The sequence below is a fragment of the Rhipicephalus sanguineus genome, chromosome 1 (assembly GCF_013339695.2).
Source record: "Rhipicephalus sanguineus isolate Rsan-2018 chromosome 1, BIME_Rsan_1.4, whole genome shotgun sequence".
Classification (NCBI taxonomy): domain Eukaryota; kingdom Metazoa; phylum Arthropoda; class Arachnida; order Ixodida; family Ixodidae; genus Rhipicephalus; species Rhipicephalus sanguineus.
In genome coordinates this window covers 67,273,788-67,291,753 of record NC_051176.1, presented here as the reverse complement: position 1 = coordinate 67,291,753, position 17,966 = coordinate 67,273,788, and the positions used below count along the sequence as shown (strand labels likewise).

General features: G+C 47.0%; 1 protein-coding gene across 1 annotated transcript in view; it reads left to right on the top strand.

The window, feature by feature from the left end:
• LOC119392672 (pre-mRNA-splicing factor ATP-dependent RNA helicase DHX16) overlaps positions 1–17,966 on the top strand; it is a 179,757-nt gene that overhangs the window by 17,002 nt on the left and 144,789 nt on the right. The window contains exons 4-9 of the mRNA XM_037659702.2: positions 2,897–3,077; positions 3,535–3,707; positions 5,106–5,235; positions 6,075–6,209; positions 6,424–6,501; positions 7,663–7,788. Of these exons, the coding sequence (XP_037515630.1) occupies positions 2,897–3,077; positions 3,535–3,707; positions 5,106–5,235; positions 6,075–6,209; positions 6,424–6,501; positions 7,663–7,788 (823 nt within the window). The remainder of the gene's footprint in view (positions 1–2,896; positions 3,078–3,534; positions 3,708–5,105; positions 5,236–6,074; positions 6,210–6,423; positions 6,502–7,662; positions 7,789–17,966) is intronic.

Genomic DNA, 17,966 nt, shown 5'->3' with positions numbered 1-17,966 from the left:
GTATCGGAGATTGTGCACGCCCTTCACGACCTAAACGGCCGCTCGGCCCCCGGTCCAGATGGACTCACAAACAAACTGCTCAGAAATCTAGATGACAAAGCCATACAAATCATTACGAGCAAAATCAACGCTGCATGGACTGAAGGCCGGGTACCGGATGACTGGCGAACTGCTAATGTAATCCTTATTCCCAAACCCGGAAAACCGCTCCATGCAGAGAATTTGAGACCTATCTCCCTTACTTCGTGCCTCGGGAAGGTCGCCGAACATGCTATTCACAACAGAATTGCTGAGCACATTGAAGAAAACAGCCTATTCCACCACAATCTCATAGGCTTCCGAAAATCGCTCTCAACGCAAGACGCAATGCTCCTCATCAGGAGCGCCGTCATTGACAATAAATCCAGAGACGTAAAAGGCATCCTGGCGCTCGACCTAACCAAGGCCTTCGACACGGTCAGGCACGAACACATCCTCAATGAAATCTCCACTTTAGATCTCGGAGTCAATTTCCACAACTATGTACGATCGTTTTTGGCTGACCGAACGGCCACCATAAACATTGGACAAATCAGAAGCCGAAAGCACAAGCTAGGCAACATCGGCACCCCGCAAGGGTCTGTGCTTTCGCCGCTTCTTTTCAACATCGCTATGCACGATCTGTCCAACCAACTCTCAAGAGTCCAGGGGGTAGGACACGCGATTTACGCGGACGACATTACCATTTGGTCTGCCAGCGGCCCACTAGGCGCTCTGGAGCAGAACCTGCAGCAAGCGCTGGACGCCACAGAAGCTTTTCTTAAAAATACGGGACTGAAGCTGTCTCCCAGCAAATCAGAGCTCCTTCTGTGCAAACGCGGCCCCAGGAAGGGACAGCCCCTTAGCTGCCTCCCCGTTCACCTAAGTACCAGGGACGGAGGCAGTATCCCCAGGTGTAACACCATCAAGGTCCTCGGTATGGTCATTGGGGCTTACAGCGGTGACAACGTGGAGGCACTCAAACGCATAGAAAAGAGTGTCCTCAACTTCACCAGGGTTATATCACGGGTCGCCAACAGAAGGGACGGCCTGAAAGAAGACAACCTCATGAAAGCATTTCACGCCTTTCTCATCAGCCAAGTAACGTACGCCACCCCTTTCCTCAACTGGAAGAAGACAGAGCTCAATAAAATCGATACACTAATTAGAACAGGATTGAAAAGGGTCCTGAGCCTCCCTCGAAATACTAGTACGGAACGACTCCTCCAATTGGGCCTGCACAATACAGCTACCGAACTGTTTGAGGCACAGCGGCACGCCCAAATTAGTCTGCTCTCGCTCTCAAGGGCGGGCAACGAGATCTTGTTGGAAGCCGGCATTCAGCCCCTCTTCATGCCACCAGAGAAGTCACAACTTTGCAAAAACGCCACGCAAGCGATAACTGTTGATCCGATTCCCAGAAACATACACCCGACCCACAACGAAGGACGGAGAAAAGCGAGAGCCAAGGCCATACTCGCCAAGATCATGCGCAACGAAACGCAAGTCCTCTTTGTTGACGCTGCAAGATATTGGAATCGAGGCGCTTACGCCGTCTCCGTGGTGGACGCCCATGGCTCGCTCGTCAACGCAGCCACGGTAGTTACCAACTTCACCCACGAAGCAGAAGAAATGGCCATTGCGGTGGCCCTTCAAAGCTGCACGGGAGCCTCTATCATTTACTCGGACTCCAGAACAGCCATAAGAACTTTTTCGGCTGCCCTCGTCTCTTCGAAGGCAGCTACAGTTGTCAACAAGCTCTTCTACCAAGAAAGGGGCGAAGATAATTTCCCGTCCTCACACATTACATGGTTCCCGGCTCACATGGGAAACATTTCCGGATCTTCTTCCTGCAACCCAAACGAGCGGGCACACCAACTGGCGCGAGAGCTCACTTTCCGCGCCTGCGGTCCACCCCCTCGCTTCAATGCAGCCTGCAGGAACCTCGATAACAAAGACCCGCTCGTGTCATACCACGAACTCACCTCTCATCATAGGTTAGGACGTCGAACTTTTCCTCCTCCTCACACAAAGCTCAACAGAGCACAAGCAATCACTTACAGACAGTTGCAGACTCGAACATACATAACACCGACGACACTAAGCAGGAGCAATCCTGACTTTCCTGCTGTATGCTCGCACTGTGGCCACGAATACAACAATTTCGAGCACATGCTCTGGCTGTGCCCTGCCAACGCGGGTACAGATTTTTCTGACCAGTCGTCATGGGACTCAGCGCTTCAAAGCACAGAGCTCATAGCTCAGCTCAAGGCTGTCCAGAGGGCCCGGGCCGTCGCCGAAGGACTCTGTCTACCGGCCCCGACCTGGGTGGAGCCGCCGGACTGATTGACGGGGCCTTCGGCACCGCTTTCTTTCACCTCAGGACCTGAATAAAGTTCGTACTCACTCACTCACTCGGTCATACTTGGCTGCAAACCTGTCAATTCGGACCAATCTTGGGCAGTTTCAGGCTTTGCATCAGTTTTTCTGACACCACAGTGACCGAACAATGACTTTGATGCCATTATCTACAGGTTTTATCATGCCTGCAGCTTCTGTGACCGTGTACATGACATTGCACTCTGGCTTAGAGTGTTTTTCGCACAAACTTTTTGCATACAGACACAAGAAGGGACACACATGAGCACTCCGGTGGGCCCTTTCTTGCATCCCTGGTCTCAGAAGTTTCTGTGTTAGAAATTCTTAAGATCTTAAACATGCTGCATCGAGTCAGCCAATAGTCTACTCAGGCACTTAAGCCTTCACATCTACACTGATGTGAAACTGTTCTTTTTTGTGCGGTTGAACTGTATATATAAATTTGCACTCACACGTTCCACTTTTCAATAGCTATCGTATTGTCAACCTTTTGGTACAGGCCTACCACCAGCAGTAGCGAAACCGGTGCAGGTGTGAAAGTGAAGCAGGAGCCGAACTGGGACTCCGATCCAGAGGATGAGCGGTTACGAGACCTCAAAGAGAGAGACGAGTTTGCGGCCCGGCTACGTGACCGAGACAAGGAGAAGACGCGCAACATCGTTGAGCGCTCCGACAAGAAAGTACGTGAGATGCTCACCAATCTTGCTCTCAGTTCTGCTTTCTTGCATGGTTTAGGTTGTACATTTATCTGGAAACATTACTACTGTAACTGTTTACGAGGGCAAATCTTAAAGCCCCCAATGTAATGTAATGTGTTGTATCCTGTAAGTGGAGACTTACAGAATGCCACCCCTGGTGTGCACATGGCGATGGCAGAAAGTGTGCTCGGCCACAGGGTCCTTTTGTCCCATCAGCATCTGGTGGTTTAACCATAACTGAAGGCAATTTATGATAAACAATTGGTTTGGAATGTGGTACATGCATGGTGGCATGGGGGGGGGGGGGGGGGGGGGGGGTCTTGATGTTTGTGTATTTTTACTTTGCTGGGACATATTTCCAACGAGTTGCGGCTTTTAATATGTCTAACAACAGTACCTGAAAGGTAACACACCTTTCATGCTCCGTGTATATGTGCAGGCATTTGAGGAGGCAGCCAAGCGACTGAAACTGGAGGCTGAAGACCGGCAGCGACTTCTGCCTAAGCTGCGAGTCGAGTCGCGACGCCAGTATCTAGAAAAGCGGAAAGAAGACAAACTGGTTGAGCTGGAAGCTGACATTCATGATGAGCAGTTCCTCTTCTCAGATGTAAAGTATGTACCTTCCTGTTCTAACCCAACCTGATTGCAGGGCAACGGTGTGGGCTCAAATAGAATGGAGTAAAGAATGTCACTTATAATTGAGAGACCTTAATGTTCACCTTGCAGGGTGGTTCTCCTTCATAATAGAGATGCAGTGGGGCATTCATTACTGATGTTCATTCTGCTGTCTTTATAGCTGCAACTGGCTTTAAAGGGACACTAAAGGCAAATATTAAGTTGACATTGATTGTTGAAATAGTGGCCCAGAAACCCCGTAGCGCTACTTTTGTGCCAAGGTAATGCTTATTTTGAAATAAAATCACGTTTTAGTGGTCCGCATCGCGTTAGCGAGTTTCAAATCACCCGCCTGAAAGTGCTCTTTCTGACGTCACTGTTGCCGTGCCCAACATTGCCCGCCTTTAAAGCGTGGCGGTGTGCACCATTCGGGCATCCGGCAACATCACATGCATGCAGCATTTTGTCGAACTTTCTGTCAGAGCGACTTTCACGAGCGAGCAAGACACACGCGGCAGTACGCGATACCGAAACTACCACTGAGACGTGACTGCGTGATCGAAGGTGGGCGGCGGGCGAAGCGTAGTTCAGCGAAAACAGAACCTTTGAACCACACGCGCCGTTCCCCGTGGCAACGCCAAAAAGGTTCTTTTTTCCATGAATCAAACAGAGACGAACAAGCAGCATTTTATTGCGTCTCTTGATGCACAGAAGGTTCTTTTTTTATCGCAGCTAGTTTGGTTGCTAGTGATTAATTGTAGTCGGACGCTCTTGCGTCATCGGGATAATTTCTAAAATGTCCCGCTCATGGCGCTCATCATGTGATACATTTAGCTTAATTTCTCGGTAAGTAGGGCACTGCTGTTGATAATATTGCTGTTTTAGACGTCATACATTGAGCCTTCACTCTGACATAAATTGTTATTTGCCTTTAGTGTCCCTTTAAAGAGATCTTGCAATACTTTTTATAAGTGGTATGGTATACCTTGCTGAAGTAGTTCACCCTTTTGCTTAACCTTTTTTTTTTTCTTTTTCGAATGTTTATTGGTTGGTGGTGATTATTCTAATAAATATCTGGTGTTTTTATATTTGAATTGAGTTCCACAATTGAAAGAAGAATTATGTTTCATTTGGTTTTTGTAATATGCACACAAAGCTAGTTAGTGACAGTGCATACTTAATGTGCAATTTTATTTATTTATAATTCAAACATTATCCACAGCAGCTTCACGAAGGAAGTTATGAGAATGTATTTGCAATGAGACTGTTTAGTGAAAGGCATGTACTATGACACACACTATGTAAAAAAATCTCTTAGGAGAACGAATTCTGAGAATACTAGGGAGCAATTTTGGGTGTCATGGAAGCGTGTGATTGTGTGCACACTACTTGCAGATTGACCGATCGTGAACGTAAGGAGTTGGAGTACAAGCAGAAGGTTCTGCAGTTGGCCAAAGAGCATGACAAGGCACGGGAGCTGGAAAAAGTGCAGCGATACCGCATGCCCCAGGAACGCAAAGGCAAGGCAAGTACTGCTCATGCTCATAATAAACCCCCCCCCAAGTTGTTGCATCCCTTCTAATCATTGGCCGAAATTTTCACTGTTGTACATTTTGCTTGGGCAAGGGTGCATACTTAGAAAAAAAGAAAGAACCATGAAATAAATGTCTACATACATCATAAGTACACTTTCTATATTGCCTCAGTTTTTTGTAAACGAATTAATTCCCAGTATGTAATGTAACCAGAAACACCTGCCTTGCTCCACTGATGCTATAAAGGAGGAATCTTATCTTGCTTTCAAGTCTACTGTTAAAAAGCATGTCTATGTTGCAAATGAAGGCATTGTTCTCTGCATTTCCTAGGAGTGTCACCAGGTTGCTAAAAGCAAACCCGAACAGAAAACCACACATGAACTGAGATTTTGGCCGGAACAGAAGCCAAACCGATATTCTCAAAATGTGTCTGAAACCAAAGCAGACCTGAACTGGAAACAGTGTTGGCTGTTGGTTTAGAACAAAGCAGTTCAAAGTATCTGCAACTCCTGAATCTGCTGCTTGGTGCTGGCAACACTGTTCAAAGATGGCTACGACATCCAGGATTATGGCAGCACTTTCACTTAGCTCTGTGCTGAAGTTTCTGGATTGTGGCATTGAATCGTGGTGTTTCGTTGAAGGCAAAAGGGTGCTTGCTTCCGATAACTTTATATTAATTCAGTCTGAAGGTTATTAGTGATGAAACGGTGGAAATTATTACATTGTACGTTGCATGCCCAACGCAACCATTCCTTACTTGGTGTTAACGTGGTTTCTTTTGAAGCCATTCTAGATGCATGCTCATGCGCTTCGTGTTGTGCTGCTGCAGGATGACATTGAGGAGTACGTCGAAGTGGATGAGCGCGAGCAGGTGCCACAGGCAGAGCAACGCAAGTGGGAGGAGGAGCGAATGGGCATTGCCCGCATGCGCTTTGGTGCAAGGGATGCCAAGGAGAAGCACAAGGTGAGTATTGTTGTGGCTGCCCTTTCTGTCTGGAGTCAACGTGTGTAACCTTCATGTGTTGCTGCTCAGCTTGCCCTGTGACAGGTGCGGTGACAGTTTTATCGCCTTGTGTTATTATGAGTGATGTGAGACTTGGCCACCATTGAGCTTTGTGTCTTGAGTATTCACACTTTCTTGTTTACTAACAGAGCTTGTGTTTTTGTGTGTACTGTAGGAAGAGACGTACGACCTCATCTTGGATGATGCCATTGAGTTTGTCCAAGCCCTCCGTGTACCAGGTACAAAGCACAAAGTGAGTGAAGGGCTTTTAGAAAAAATATATAGTGTTTTGACAAGTGTCTGGGGCAATAACAGTATACATAACTTGTCCTACTAGACATACATAGTTAACGGTTCGGCTCTGGGCTAGCCTTCATATAAGTTAATTGCTGTCCTTAGTTTTGGTGACATGTTAGTTGCCGTATAGGTGTTCAGCTAGGGGCAGAGCTACTAGATGCTACCGAGCTAACAAGCAAATAATCATCACAAAAGAAGCCCAAAATAGGTGGCATGACTCTTGCGAAGAAGCCCAAAAAAAGCGGAAATTTAATTAATTTTCTTATTCTTGGAAATATTTTTAATTATTATAAAAAATGCCACTCAAATACGAAGAGGAGTTCAAAAAATCACTTTAATTATTTTGTACAGCGAGAATATGTGCAACTATGAACGAAAGCAGATATTTACTTTTTAAGTTGTCTCCAGGGTCTCCATTCGGTTGAAGGCACTTTTGCCAGTGCATGATTAACACCACTTGTTGATTCCCCCAACGTATGTTTGACATCAGCACTCAACTACACAAAGTCATTGACAAATGCACTATTAGTGAATGACAAATGCGCTATTGTTGAACGTGATGCTGACTAAAATAACTATATTTGCTGGAAAATGTAAATAAGCCCATAAAGCGCAACAAGCGACTGGAAAAATTCTACAAGCAACTCGGTGAAAAAAAGAAGCCCAAATCCGCTTATAAGCAGAACTGGCAACTCTGGCTAGGGGCAGCTGCTTGGACGCATGTCAATCCTCATGCCTTAGGGTCAATTACTGTATGAAAAAATTGTGCAACAAAAAAATTATGCAAACATTTCTTCCAGAAAGTGGGAAATTCCACGCATCTGTGGCATACAAGCAAGATGACATAGTGCATCAAAATCAGCTATGCTTTTAGCAATAAATTGCGTGCCATATTTTTGTCAGCTGGGGGAGTGCAGGGTACTCCACTGAGCTCATTCAAAATGGTTTGAACTTTTTACCAAGAGCCTTTAAGGTAGGCCACATCCTGGGAATGAAGCTCAGTTATGCTCAAGAGGGAGATAAAATCTGAAAAAGAAATGGGAGCTGTGCTGTCTCTGTGAATCAGCAAGATGTGCACGTGACGGGGGGCTTTTGCTTCCGTAATCTTTATTCACAGGACAGCAAACCCGAGCCAGAGCTGAGTGAGCAGGAACGCAAAAAGCTGAGCATTCAAGAGACACGTCGCAGCCTTCCCATCTTTCCCTTCCGAGAAGACCTCTTACAAGCTGTTGCTGAACACCAGGCAAGTCTCCTCGTTGGCTTTGTTTGTTGTCTACCATATGTTTGGTAACCACAATTCACTAAGGATGGCTCGTACAGTAAAACCTCATTCATACGTGCCTGCCAGGGACCAGGCATAACTACACACTAAATGGTAGTGTGCACTAACTGCCAGGTGCAAATATCCTGGCTTGCACTGACACCAAGAATGAATTATAAACGCAGTGCCACATAAAATATTACATATTACCCACTACAATGCCTTTTCTTTCTTGATGTCAAAAGGCTAATTCCGGCTCTTATAGTATGCCGGTTCTCTCGCACGGCTGCCCAACTGCATGCTGTGGCGATGCCAAAGAACATTTCGTAACTGTATTAAGATGGTCCGGAACACACAGCGACGTGTATAGTGGCAGAGCAGACGGAAGCATCTATCGGCTTCCGACGATGCGCCCGTGCACTTCTGTACCGCGATCTGCTACTGTGCAAAAACTGACACTATTTCACTGAAACGCACTACTGCTGCATGTAGCCAATCGTCCCTGGCTCGTTGCATCCACCATGTTGCCTACACAGCTTACACTGTCACTTTCGGGCAGCTTTACTGTACCGTTTGCAGGCGTTTTCTGCGGGATTGTGCTTTGTACTGCTCTACTCCTGACCATGCAAGGGTGCAACGAGTACCTTGTTGCGTCAACACGGCGACAACTAGCTGTCTGAAAGCGATGTGCACTCCGCATCTCCACGATGCTTTAGTGGTACTGCACGAGAAGGTGGCAGCAGACGGAGAAGCACGTTTGTGTGGTCCCCTAATAAAAGCATGCAGTTCATATACAACAGCATTACACTTGCTGTACCATAAGTGCACATTTGGCGGGATAGTGACAGTGTCAGTGCACCAGTGTCAGTTCTTGGTGCCTGCACCCACCTGAGCCGCGCTTTTGAAAGCAGTCCCGCACGGGGCGGTAGCGATTGGTGGCGTAGGGTGCTTAGGGTGTCGCCTAATAAAGTGTGCAGTAGACTTAGAATAGCGCTACATCACATGTGCGGCCAAACATATAGCTGATGCTTATTGTGATAGGGTAGTCCGTGATTAAGTCCTGCGGGCACATTCGTCGGCAGCCGACATCTTGCCTTCGCTCTTTTCCAGTGATCATCCACAAAGGCAGCACCGCATTCATGTAGAAGTCGGAATCATTGATCGACTGGTCTCTGCAGTTATTGAAATGGTGGAAGACCTTTTGCAGTACACTGCGACCTGGGCGAGATAAGGGGCGCGGTTAACTTTTCTGCGCCAAAAATTTATCGTGGTACACACTAACAGATAGGCATAGGGCGAGCCACTATGGCCAGCGATTACCATATTTTCCCGGGTATAACACGTACGGAATTTACCGAAAATTCAGAGCTAAAGTTGGGGTTATATGCGAATTTCAGTGCGTAAGTAGGCTTCACAGCATGGTTTCACAGGAGTGCAAGAAATTAAGCTGCATGTAAATATGGTGGGATCTTTTTTTTTTTTTAAATATAATTTTTATTTTTCTGCGGTTTCTAGTGGGGGTGCGGGTTATGTGCAGAGGCAAGTTATACGTAAGGAAATACGGTACATTACGTTCAATAAGACTTCGTCAGGGATTCGTCACAGCTAAGTTTTAGCAGTTAGTATGTTTAAAGCAGGTACATATTAATGAGGTTTGACTGCACCATCTCCTTGAACCGCTCCAGCCTCTTCCTGAAACCAGCAGCAACAAGGTGTCTGCCAAACTGGAAAAATCTGGAATTGTCGGGGAATTTTTTAAAAACCAGGCCAGGTCATGGGAACTGACTGATGGTAGCCTGTGATACTATCATGGAAACAATCCTTACATTTTATCATAGCCTACACAGTCACTCCTTCGGCTGCATGCACAACAACCGGCTGAGCAGAAGCATAAAAAAAAAGGCAGTGCGTAACTGTTGCTTCTACATATCACTCAGCATATCTCAATTTGCAAACACATTGCTCACGTTGATAAATTTGTGCTTGTTTATCTTGGCCATGATCTTGCTTGGCTTGAAGGCATTCTGGTTATGCCAGACTTACTATCAGCAGAGACTGCAGGTGTCAGCTCTGCACTTATTGTGTAGGATTTGTTGCTGGGCGTCGAGTTGTTGGCATCTGAGGGAACCATTTTAGTGCAATCAAGAAACAGAGTTGAGGAAGAAAGAGACCTGTTGCTTCCTACTCTTGCTCAACTCTTTGTTTCCTGTTTGCACTAATAGCGTCTCTCATAATGATATTGTGGTTTTGGGACGTTAAACCCCAGATATTATTATTTATTATGTTTGCACTAATATGATAGCACAGCATAAGTGCAGCAAGGGTAGCATGGTATAACTGCAGATAAATGTCTGTCATTTCTGTTTCTTAGGATTGTGAAACTTGTGAATACTTTTGTACGCCGTGTCCGTAGAAGAACGAAAGAAACGGGGAATTTAAGGTCTCGTTTTCATTGTAAAACAACATTAATGACAACTAAGACAATCAAGCCAAGGAAAGTATAGGGAATGTTATTTGTAGTAATTGTGATATAAATGTGAAGAAATTAAAATGAACAAAAAGTCAACTTGTCGCCGGCGTGGTCTGAACCTTCAACCTTCGAATATCGCGTCCGATGCTCTACCAATTGAGCTATGGCGACGGTCGTCTTCCCATACACTTTATTGGGTATATCTGTGCATTTAAACCTGGGAGTGTTAGCCAGCGCAGCTCGTAGCCATGATGGCAAGTGTGGAGCACTCTTATTTTTGTCTGCTGGCTTCACGTAACACGTGACCTTTTACGAGCTGTTCTGGTAGATTTGATGCTTCAGGTAGTATGCGAGGGATTATTGGTCAGCTGCCAGCTTGTAACAAGACCAGTACGACTTATCGCCCACAATCCTGCTAAGATAAGCATCTTCAACTGTCTGCTTGCTCGTGCGTGTGGCGTAGTGCAGTTGTTGGGAGCTAGCTGCACTCTTTTAATAGGTGACAACCCAAGTGTGCCAAGCGACTGTTCATTGCTGCCTCCTGGTGTGTGACCATTCTGTGCAACACAATGACCCGCAGTGTGTGTTGCTTGTAAGAACGATAGCAACTCGTCTCCATGTTTATCCAACACAACTAGATACTTACTGCTCTCGTGGCACTCATGCATGGACAGGGGTGGAGTGGGTACTAACATTCTCATGTCAAATACGCACATATGGTACAGCAAGCACCTTTGGCAGTGACCACATAATCTTAGTGGGCACCACACTGCACGTTACTAGCCTGTGAAGATCAGCCACATGCCGCAGCAAATATTGCATTTTAATTAGGGGTGTGCGAATATTCGAAATTTCGAATATTTTTCTAATAGGGTTTGCTATTTGATTCGATTCGCACTGGAATTTTACTATTCGAACTATTCGAAAAGTGACACCTTATATGCTTCACCTCATTACACTCTCGTATTGCGGCAAAGCTGCCTTTCAAGCTCCGTTACGGTCGAACTTTGCCAAGACACAGTCAACGTCCGATTAGAAGTGGTCCCTAGATTTTCAATATGCTTCACCTCATCACACCCCGGTATTGCGGCAAAGCTGCCTTTCAAGCTCCGTTGCGGTCGAACTTTGCCAAGACACAGTCAACGTCCGATTAGAAGTGGTCCCTAGATTTTCAATATGCTTCACCTCATCACACCCTGGTATTGCGGCAAAGCTGCCTTTCAAGCTCCGCTACGGTCGCAAATGTATTAACTCAAAGAAACGCTGGTTCCAACATGGAGGTGAAAGATGTGGCCGAGGTGGTGGCTCAATTAATGCTGTTTTGGACCTGAAATTTGGGCAGGAAGTCCGAAAAATCGGAAGCCGAAGCTTTTTAGCATCCAAAATTTCAGATGTTCTTATATATCGATGTCTACGAGGCAGATTTGGAACTCCGGACTGGGAAGGGAGCACACCCTTGTCTGCCACATCAGTCGGGTTTCCACAGAAGTTGAAAGAAAAGGAGAGGCTGAGGAAATGGCATCTTTGCCTATCACGTGTAAAGTGTTGTCGGCAACACTTTGGTTGCACCAAATCATGTACATAAATAGAATTCAACCTCTACATTGCCTCATTCTTGATAAGAAAACTATGAAATACCACCCCTCCAGTGCTTCATCAACCTAGCGAAAAGAAACACTTTCATGTCGTTATCTCATAAGAATATGCTTAGGAATCCTCTCTAACTGCAATTTCGCTTCGAAGTATTCGAAAAATATTCGAGAAATATTTGAGAAATATTCGAGAAATATTCGAATTTGCTTCGCACCCAAAATTTTGCTATTCGCACAGCTCTAGTTTTAATGAAGTGGCAGAGGTTTTCAATCGGTCACACATCGCTGTATAAATCTGCACACACGCATTGGGGAGAGCTGGACAAGTCATTCACTCAGCTGCCACAGTCGCTGTGTTTCGTATCACACTTTTGAAATGCTCCTTGGTATTGCTACCATTCGCTACTGCATGGTTGAGGCATTATGAGGCGTGCCCACTAAGACATGACACATAATGATAACCACTATGCCTCAAGAGAAAGGTATATATAAAAGCTGCATTTTACCAGTACTTACTCGTTAATACGTACCCGCTTTAAACGTACTAACGGTTAAAACGTAGTTGGGACGAATCCCCGACCGAGTCCCATAGAGCCCAATGCATTCGCTGACCGCTTAAGCCGTAGTGGTTCACCCTATGCCTACCGGTTAGTGCGTACCGTGATAACTTTTTGTGCCATAAAATTTTACTGCGCCGCTCAACTTCCCGACGCTAGAATGTGCCGCCAAAGGTCTTCCGCCTTTTTGAGAAGTGCGCAGATCAGTCGATTCCCGATTCCGACTTCCGCGCGATTGCGGCGACGCCTTTGCGGGTAAGCATCAGGAAGGAACGAAGGCGAGGTGGCGGCCACCGACGAACGCGCCGACATGACTTATCGCCGACAACCTTATCACAATAAGTATCTTCAGCTATCTGCTCGGGTACGCGTGTGGCGCAGCGCTACTTTTTAAGCCTACTGCACGCTTTTATTAGGCGACAACCTGAACGCGCTGGGCCGCCGATCGCTGCCGCTTCGTTGTGCGCGGCCGTCTTCAAGGCTGAAGTTGAATTAATGGCACAAATGCTCGGGCAGGGACGAAGAACTTCAGCCATGTACCAATTGGCTCGACAGCAAACGCTACTAAGCCGTCATCAGGCGCGCACCGCTTTGTAGAAGCGAAAGCAGATCGCTGTTGCGTAGTTAGCGTTGCGGGTAGCGGGCGCCGAGAAACCTCGCTGCATTGACGCTATCACACTAAACGCACGTGTACAATACAGCAAGCGTAGCGCGGTTGTAACCATACTGCACGCTTTTATTAGGCGACCACCCAACGTGCCTCCGTCCGCTGCCAGGACTGCTAGAGCATCGCGGAGTGCGCATCGCTTGCATGAAGCTCGTCATCGCTGCGTTAACCGAACAAGCTACTCGCCGCACTTGTGCACGATCTAGAGCGAAGTGGGTATGAACAACATTCCCACGATAAATGCGCGCGTGCGGCACAGCAAGCGGCCGGTAGTGACGGCGTGAGCCGAGTAGGCGACACGCTGCACGCAACTGGCCGGGAGACGATCGGCTCCACGCAGCCGTACCGCGTTTCACTGGAACTGTGTCAGTTTTCGTTTAGTAGCAGATCGCGGTTAGACGCACGTACATATACCGCGGAAAGCAGACACTGTCCGTTCTGTCGCTATGTCGGTCACTGCGTTGACCGCGTATCCCGGACCCTCCAATAGTTTCGAAATGTTCTTCGGCGTCGCCACTACGCGCTATCAGGCGGTCGTGCGGGTGTGGCCAATGCCACCTAGAAAAAAAATTAAGGCCTGCTCACTGCCGCCGTGACGTCACGCGTCTTGACCGAGCGAGCGAACGCGCGGGAGACAGTGAAGCCATTGCCACTATCGTCTCCTATGAAATGATAAAGCGTTCGCGGCTAGTTTTACATGCGTAACAGCTTTATTTTGCCTTTTGCGTCGGGATTGGCGCTGGCTTAAGGAATGTGTTACGCTTTAGAGTCTTTGGTGATTGGTCTGGAAGCGACTTATTATTGCACTTTAAAATAAGAAAAGATTGTGCGCTATCGAAAATGTGACCGATTTATAAATGCGAAGGTTGATGGCCCCGAAAAGTGACGAAATAAATAAGGCAAGTTTGATTCATCCTTCATTCTTTATTTACACACACACACACACGCACACACGTCACACTGTCCATAAGATGCGCAGAAACTGTTCCTGTTTATTTGGTAAACTGAGAAAAATTGTCGGCACTGCGTCCAGAGATCCAGAGTCAGCCGAGTAGCCCCCATAGGAGCTACTACTGTCCTGCCGGTTCTTGGATCGGTGTACTTGGTAGTCGTCCTTAAGTGTTCTGGCTTGAAATCGAGCTCACACACCTGAAAACCATTTAAGAAAGCGGTTTATCACAGGCTTTCCGCTCCACTGTGATACTTAGTTACAAAACAACAAATTCTATGAGGTGTCTACAGGCATCCCAATTCGGCTGACTTGCAGCAATACACATTTCAAGGAAACAAATTAGGCGAAGGTGCTGGCAAGACTGGCGCATAATTATAATACCGCAGAAAGTGGTCGGAGCACCGGTCAGAAATACTATGTATACAAAACAGATGCACGACGCCACGCACCGCCACTGCTTAGCGTTTCTCACTCAAAAGAAGCCCGCGGTGCTACGCGCAAATAGCGAAATGTTTACCGACCCTGAAGGAAACAAACGCCTGCTCTGAGATTATACTGCCACGCGCGTTTATTGCTCAATTTTTATGAGTTCGGGGTGCGAGCAGCGGAACGCAAAAGGCATCTCTCACACCGCTTCTGAAGTCGCTTGATTGGAGCATGAAGGTGCGTCTACTTCGTTTCGCCGTCGTTTAGCAGCCAAGCTCACCGCGTCTCGGTAAGACGCGCTCGTCAAAAACGGGAAATCTGTGCACTCTCTAGAGACGCTACATCATCGCGGGGGTGAGCGTCTGCGACGCTCAGCTAAATGTGCCTTATGTAAAGGCTTACGCTAACAAGTCAGAAGTGCACACGGCAATATTTTATCGAAATAACTGAACGTGTTAGAGGTGGTGCCTTTAAAACATCTTAAAAGCAAGTAGCATAGACTACACATACCTTTGAATCACGGAGAGAATGCATATCGATGTCATCCCGATGAACGGCACGCTCTCATTTCTCTTTTTGGCCGCCTTGGAATAATGAACCCACTGGAACCTTCGGTACATCGCCAATATCGGCGACACTTGGGCCCACAGCACTGCTCCATTGGGAGAGCTTGCAGGTGTACAACATTCAGTGAACGAAGCACATCACATCACCACGCAGCACTTCACAAACGCAGACCACGGTCTTCAAGCAGACGCCAAAAGAAACACCAGTATACCACGGCAGGCTTCGTCAGGCTTAGCAATCCTGCTCTCTCGAACGGCGTGAGCATGCATGCGCACGTCTACTCAGCAGGAGACGAGGGTCAAAAATGACGTGACGTCAGAGGCCATGCCCGAAGTAGTGAGCAGGCCTGAAAATATTCTAGAGGGCGCTGGTGTGGCGGGATCTTTTCTCCACTTTGGCAAAAAGAAAGAAAAGGCTTTGCAGTGGGTACTTTAGGCAATATTTGCTGTGGCGCTCCATTTATTTGCTGGCGGCGATGGCGTACGCTAGGAGATGCAAATTTGTACTTGGTGTTTAATGCGTACAGTCGACGACCGATAATTCGGACTCCACGGGGAACGTAAATAAGTCCGAATTATCGAATGTCCGAAAAAACGAATGCGCCAGAAAAAAAAAAAAAAAACTTTAAAAAAGTTGTCAATGCGTTGCTGCCCACACTTCCGCTTACGTGCAACCAAGTCCGCCTGTATCTCCGCCAGTGTGATGTGATCGCTGTACGATGACGAGCTGGTTTCGTTCGTGAAGGCAACGCGTCTGTGCGGCGCACTTAGCGGTCCCACAAAGAGGCAGCATGAATGGCGGCGCGGCGCGTTTGGGTTCTCGCCTATTAAATGCATGCACTACGCATGCAACTGCACCAGGCCACATGCACTATCGAGCAGTTGACTGAAGATGCTTATTGTAAGGCTCGTCAGCGATTGAGCCGTACTGGCGCGTTTGCCACCTGCCGCCATCACGCCTCCGTGCATTTCCACTGCTTATCCGTAAAGACATCGCCGCACGGCGCCGTGATAGCGGCCCCTTTGAATTTCCGGTCCGCTTCACCCCATAACACTTCGGCATCGCGACAAAGCTGACTTTCGGACTCTACTACTGTCGCAAACAGGTCGACTCGCGAAAGCGCTGGTTCGAACCTACGAGATGATAGATGCGGCAGAGTTGCGGGCTTTATTGCCTTTCGAACCTGCAATTTTGGCAGAGAGTCCGAAAAATCGGACGCCGAAGAGCTTTAGCGTCCGAAATTTCTGACGTTCTTGACCACTGACGTCTATGGGGCTGGTGACGGTGCCGCGAAAGCGTCCGAATTTTCGAGCATGTCCGGAAAATCGGGCGTCCGAAAAATCGGCAGTTGAATGTATCTGCCGCCTTTCGTTGTCGTCGGCGCGGCCTTCGGCGCTGGCTGTGAGGGCACCGTTGGCACCATTAAACTCAGATCTTTTGAGACAGCAGAGCGTAAAATAAAGCAAGTCTCAAGATAAAAATGAACGCGCGCGCAGAACGCTTTACCGCAGACGCATTCGACAAAATGGCGGCGATAGCAGCGCAGCTAGGGTGGCTAGAATGGGGAGGTTTGCTGAGCGCAGCGCGTTTCCCTTGCCAGACGGGGTCCCTCTGCGCGCCGATGCCGCCAGGGGCGCTGGTGCAAGGGGCGCTGCATGGGACAGCCGCCGCTGTCGCAGATTTTACCCGAATCTAGCCTAGCGCTCGGCAGCGCGGTGTCGTTTTTTTTTTTTTTTTCAGCTTTCACAGTGGGTTTTATTGTACATGGATCATAGCTTTTTAAGCTTGAGGATAATGCCCTATAAAGCGAAAAAGAAAGCTGAACTTTCTTGCTTCATTCCTGACTGCAACTTTGGGTACAAACAGCGGTCTGTGAAAGTTCGAAAAGCTCGAATAACAAATCGAATCGTGTTCTATTCAATCGGGTACTCGAATTGAATAGCACGTATTCGATATGCCGAATATTTTTCAAATAATTATCACTGGCGGAAAGACCCCAAAGGAGCAACACATTAGAACATTGAGGCAGCACTTTTCTAGTTTTAACTGTTGGATTACCAAGATACATGCATGCAGCCGAATTTTTCACTGGACTATCGATACCGTACTAATTACAGATGAAGGTGCTTCTATTTAAAACTTTAGTGCCGCCAAGCGATAGTGTCCTCAATCTGCTATGCTCATCATGAGATTCCTGAGGTTGATTCATCAAACATTGTTTGATTTTTATGCCTCAGTTTTTTTTAAAAGTTGGCGACAAAGTACCGCTTTGAATGCTGAAGAAACCACTGCATATCAACGTACAGTTAAAAATATCTTGTAGGCTGTCGCTGCTTATACGAGCTTACCTCAGTTTACATAACTGGGGCATTTTTTGCCGGTTAAAGTTAATAGTAATGTTCCTTTGTTAATGTTTGTGACTGTTTGTTCCAAGTAAAATATTGTTGAAATATACAACTGTTTGAAAACTGTTGCCTTTTTCGAACACTATTCGAATAGTATTCAATTAGTATTCGATTTGGTTCAAAATTGACTATTCACACAGCCCCGTACAGGTCGTCCACAGAAAAAGCATCTTTGTTCCAAGCACCGGCGTGCAAAAGAAAAAAAAAAGAAAAAAAAAGGAGCTGTTTGAGAAGTGGGCTCGTGTGATACCGAGAGCTAAATCTGAAGAACTGGTGTCCGCCTTGTCTATTACATCGCGGGCTATGTGACAAGGAAGCAGATTCTTTGCATCAACGAACCCTGCAAAGCAGCTTGCCTCATCACAAAAAAAAAAAAAAAAAAAAGAAAACGGACCCGAAATCTTCATCAGGCGCGCCTTACGACTTGATCCAGTCGGTTGAGGACAAGCTGACCACTTTTTAGCACAATTCAACTCCACGCACAGTCCGTTGCAGACATGTGGCAAAAGATCGGGCAAACGTCA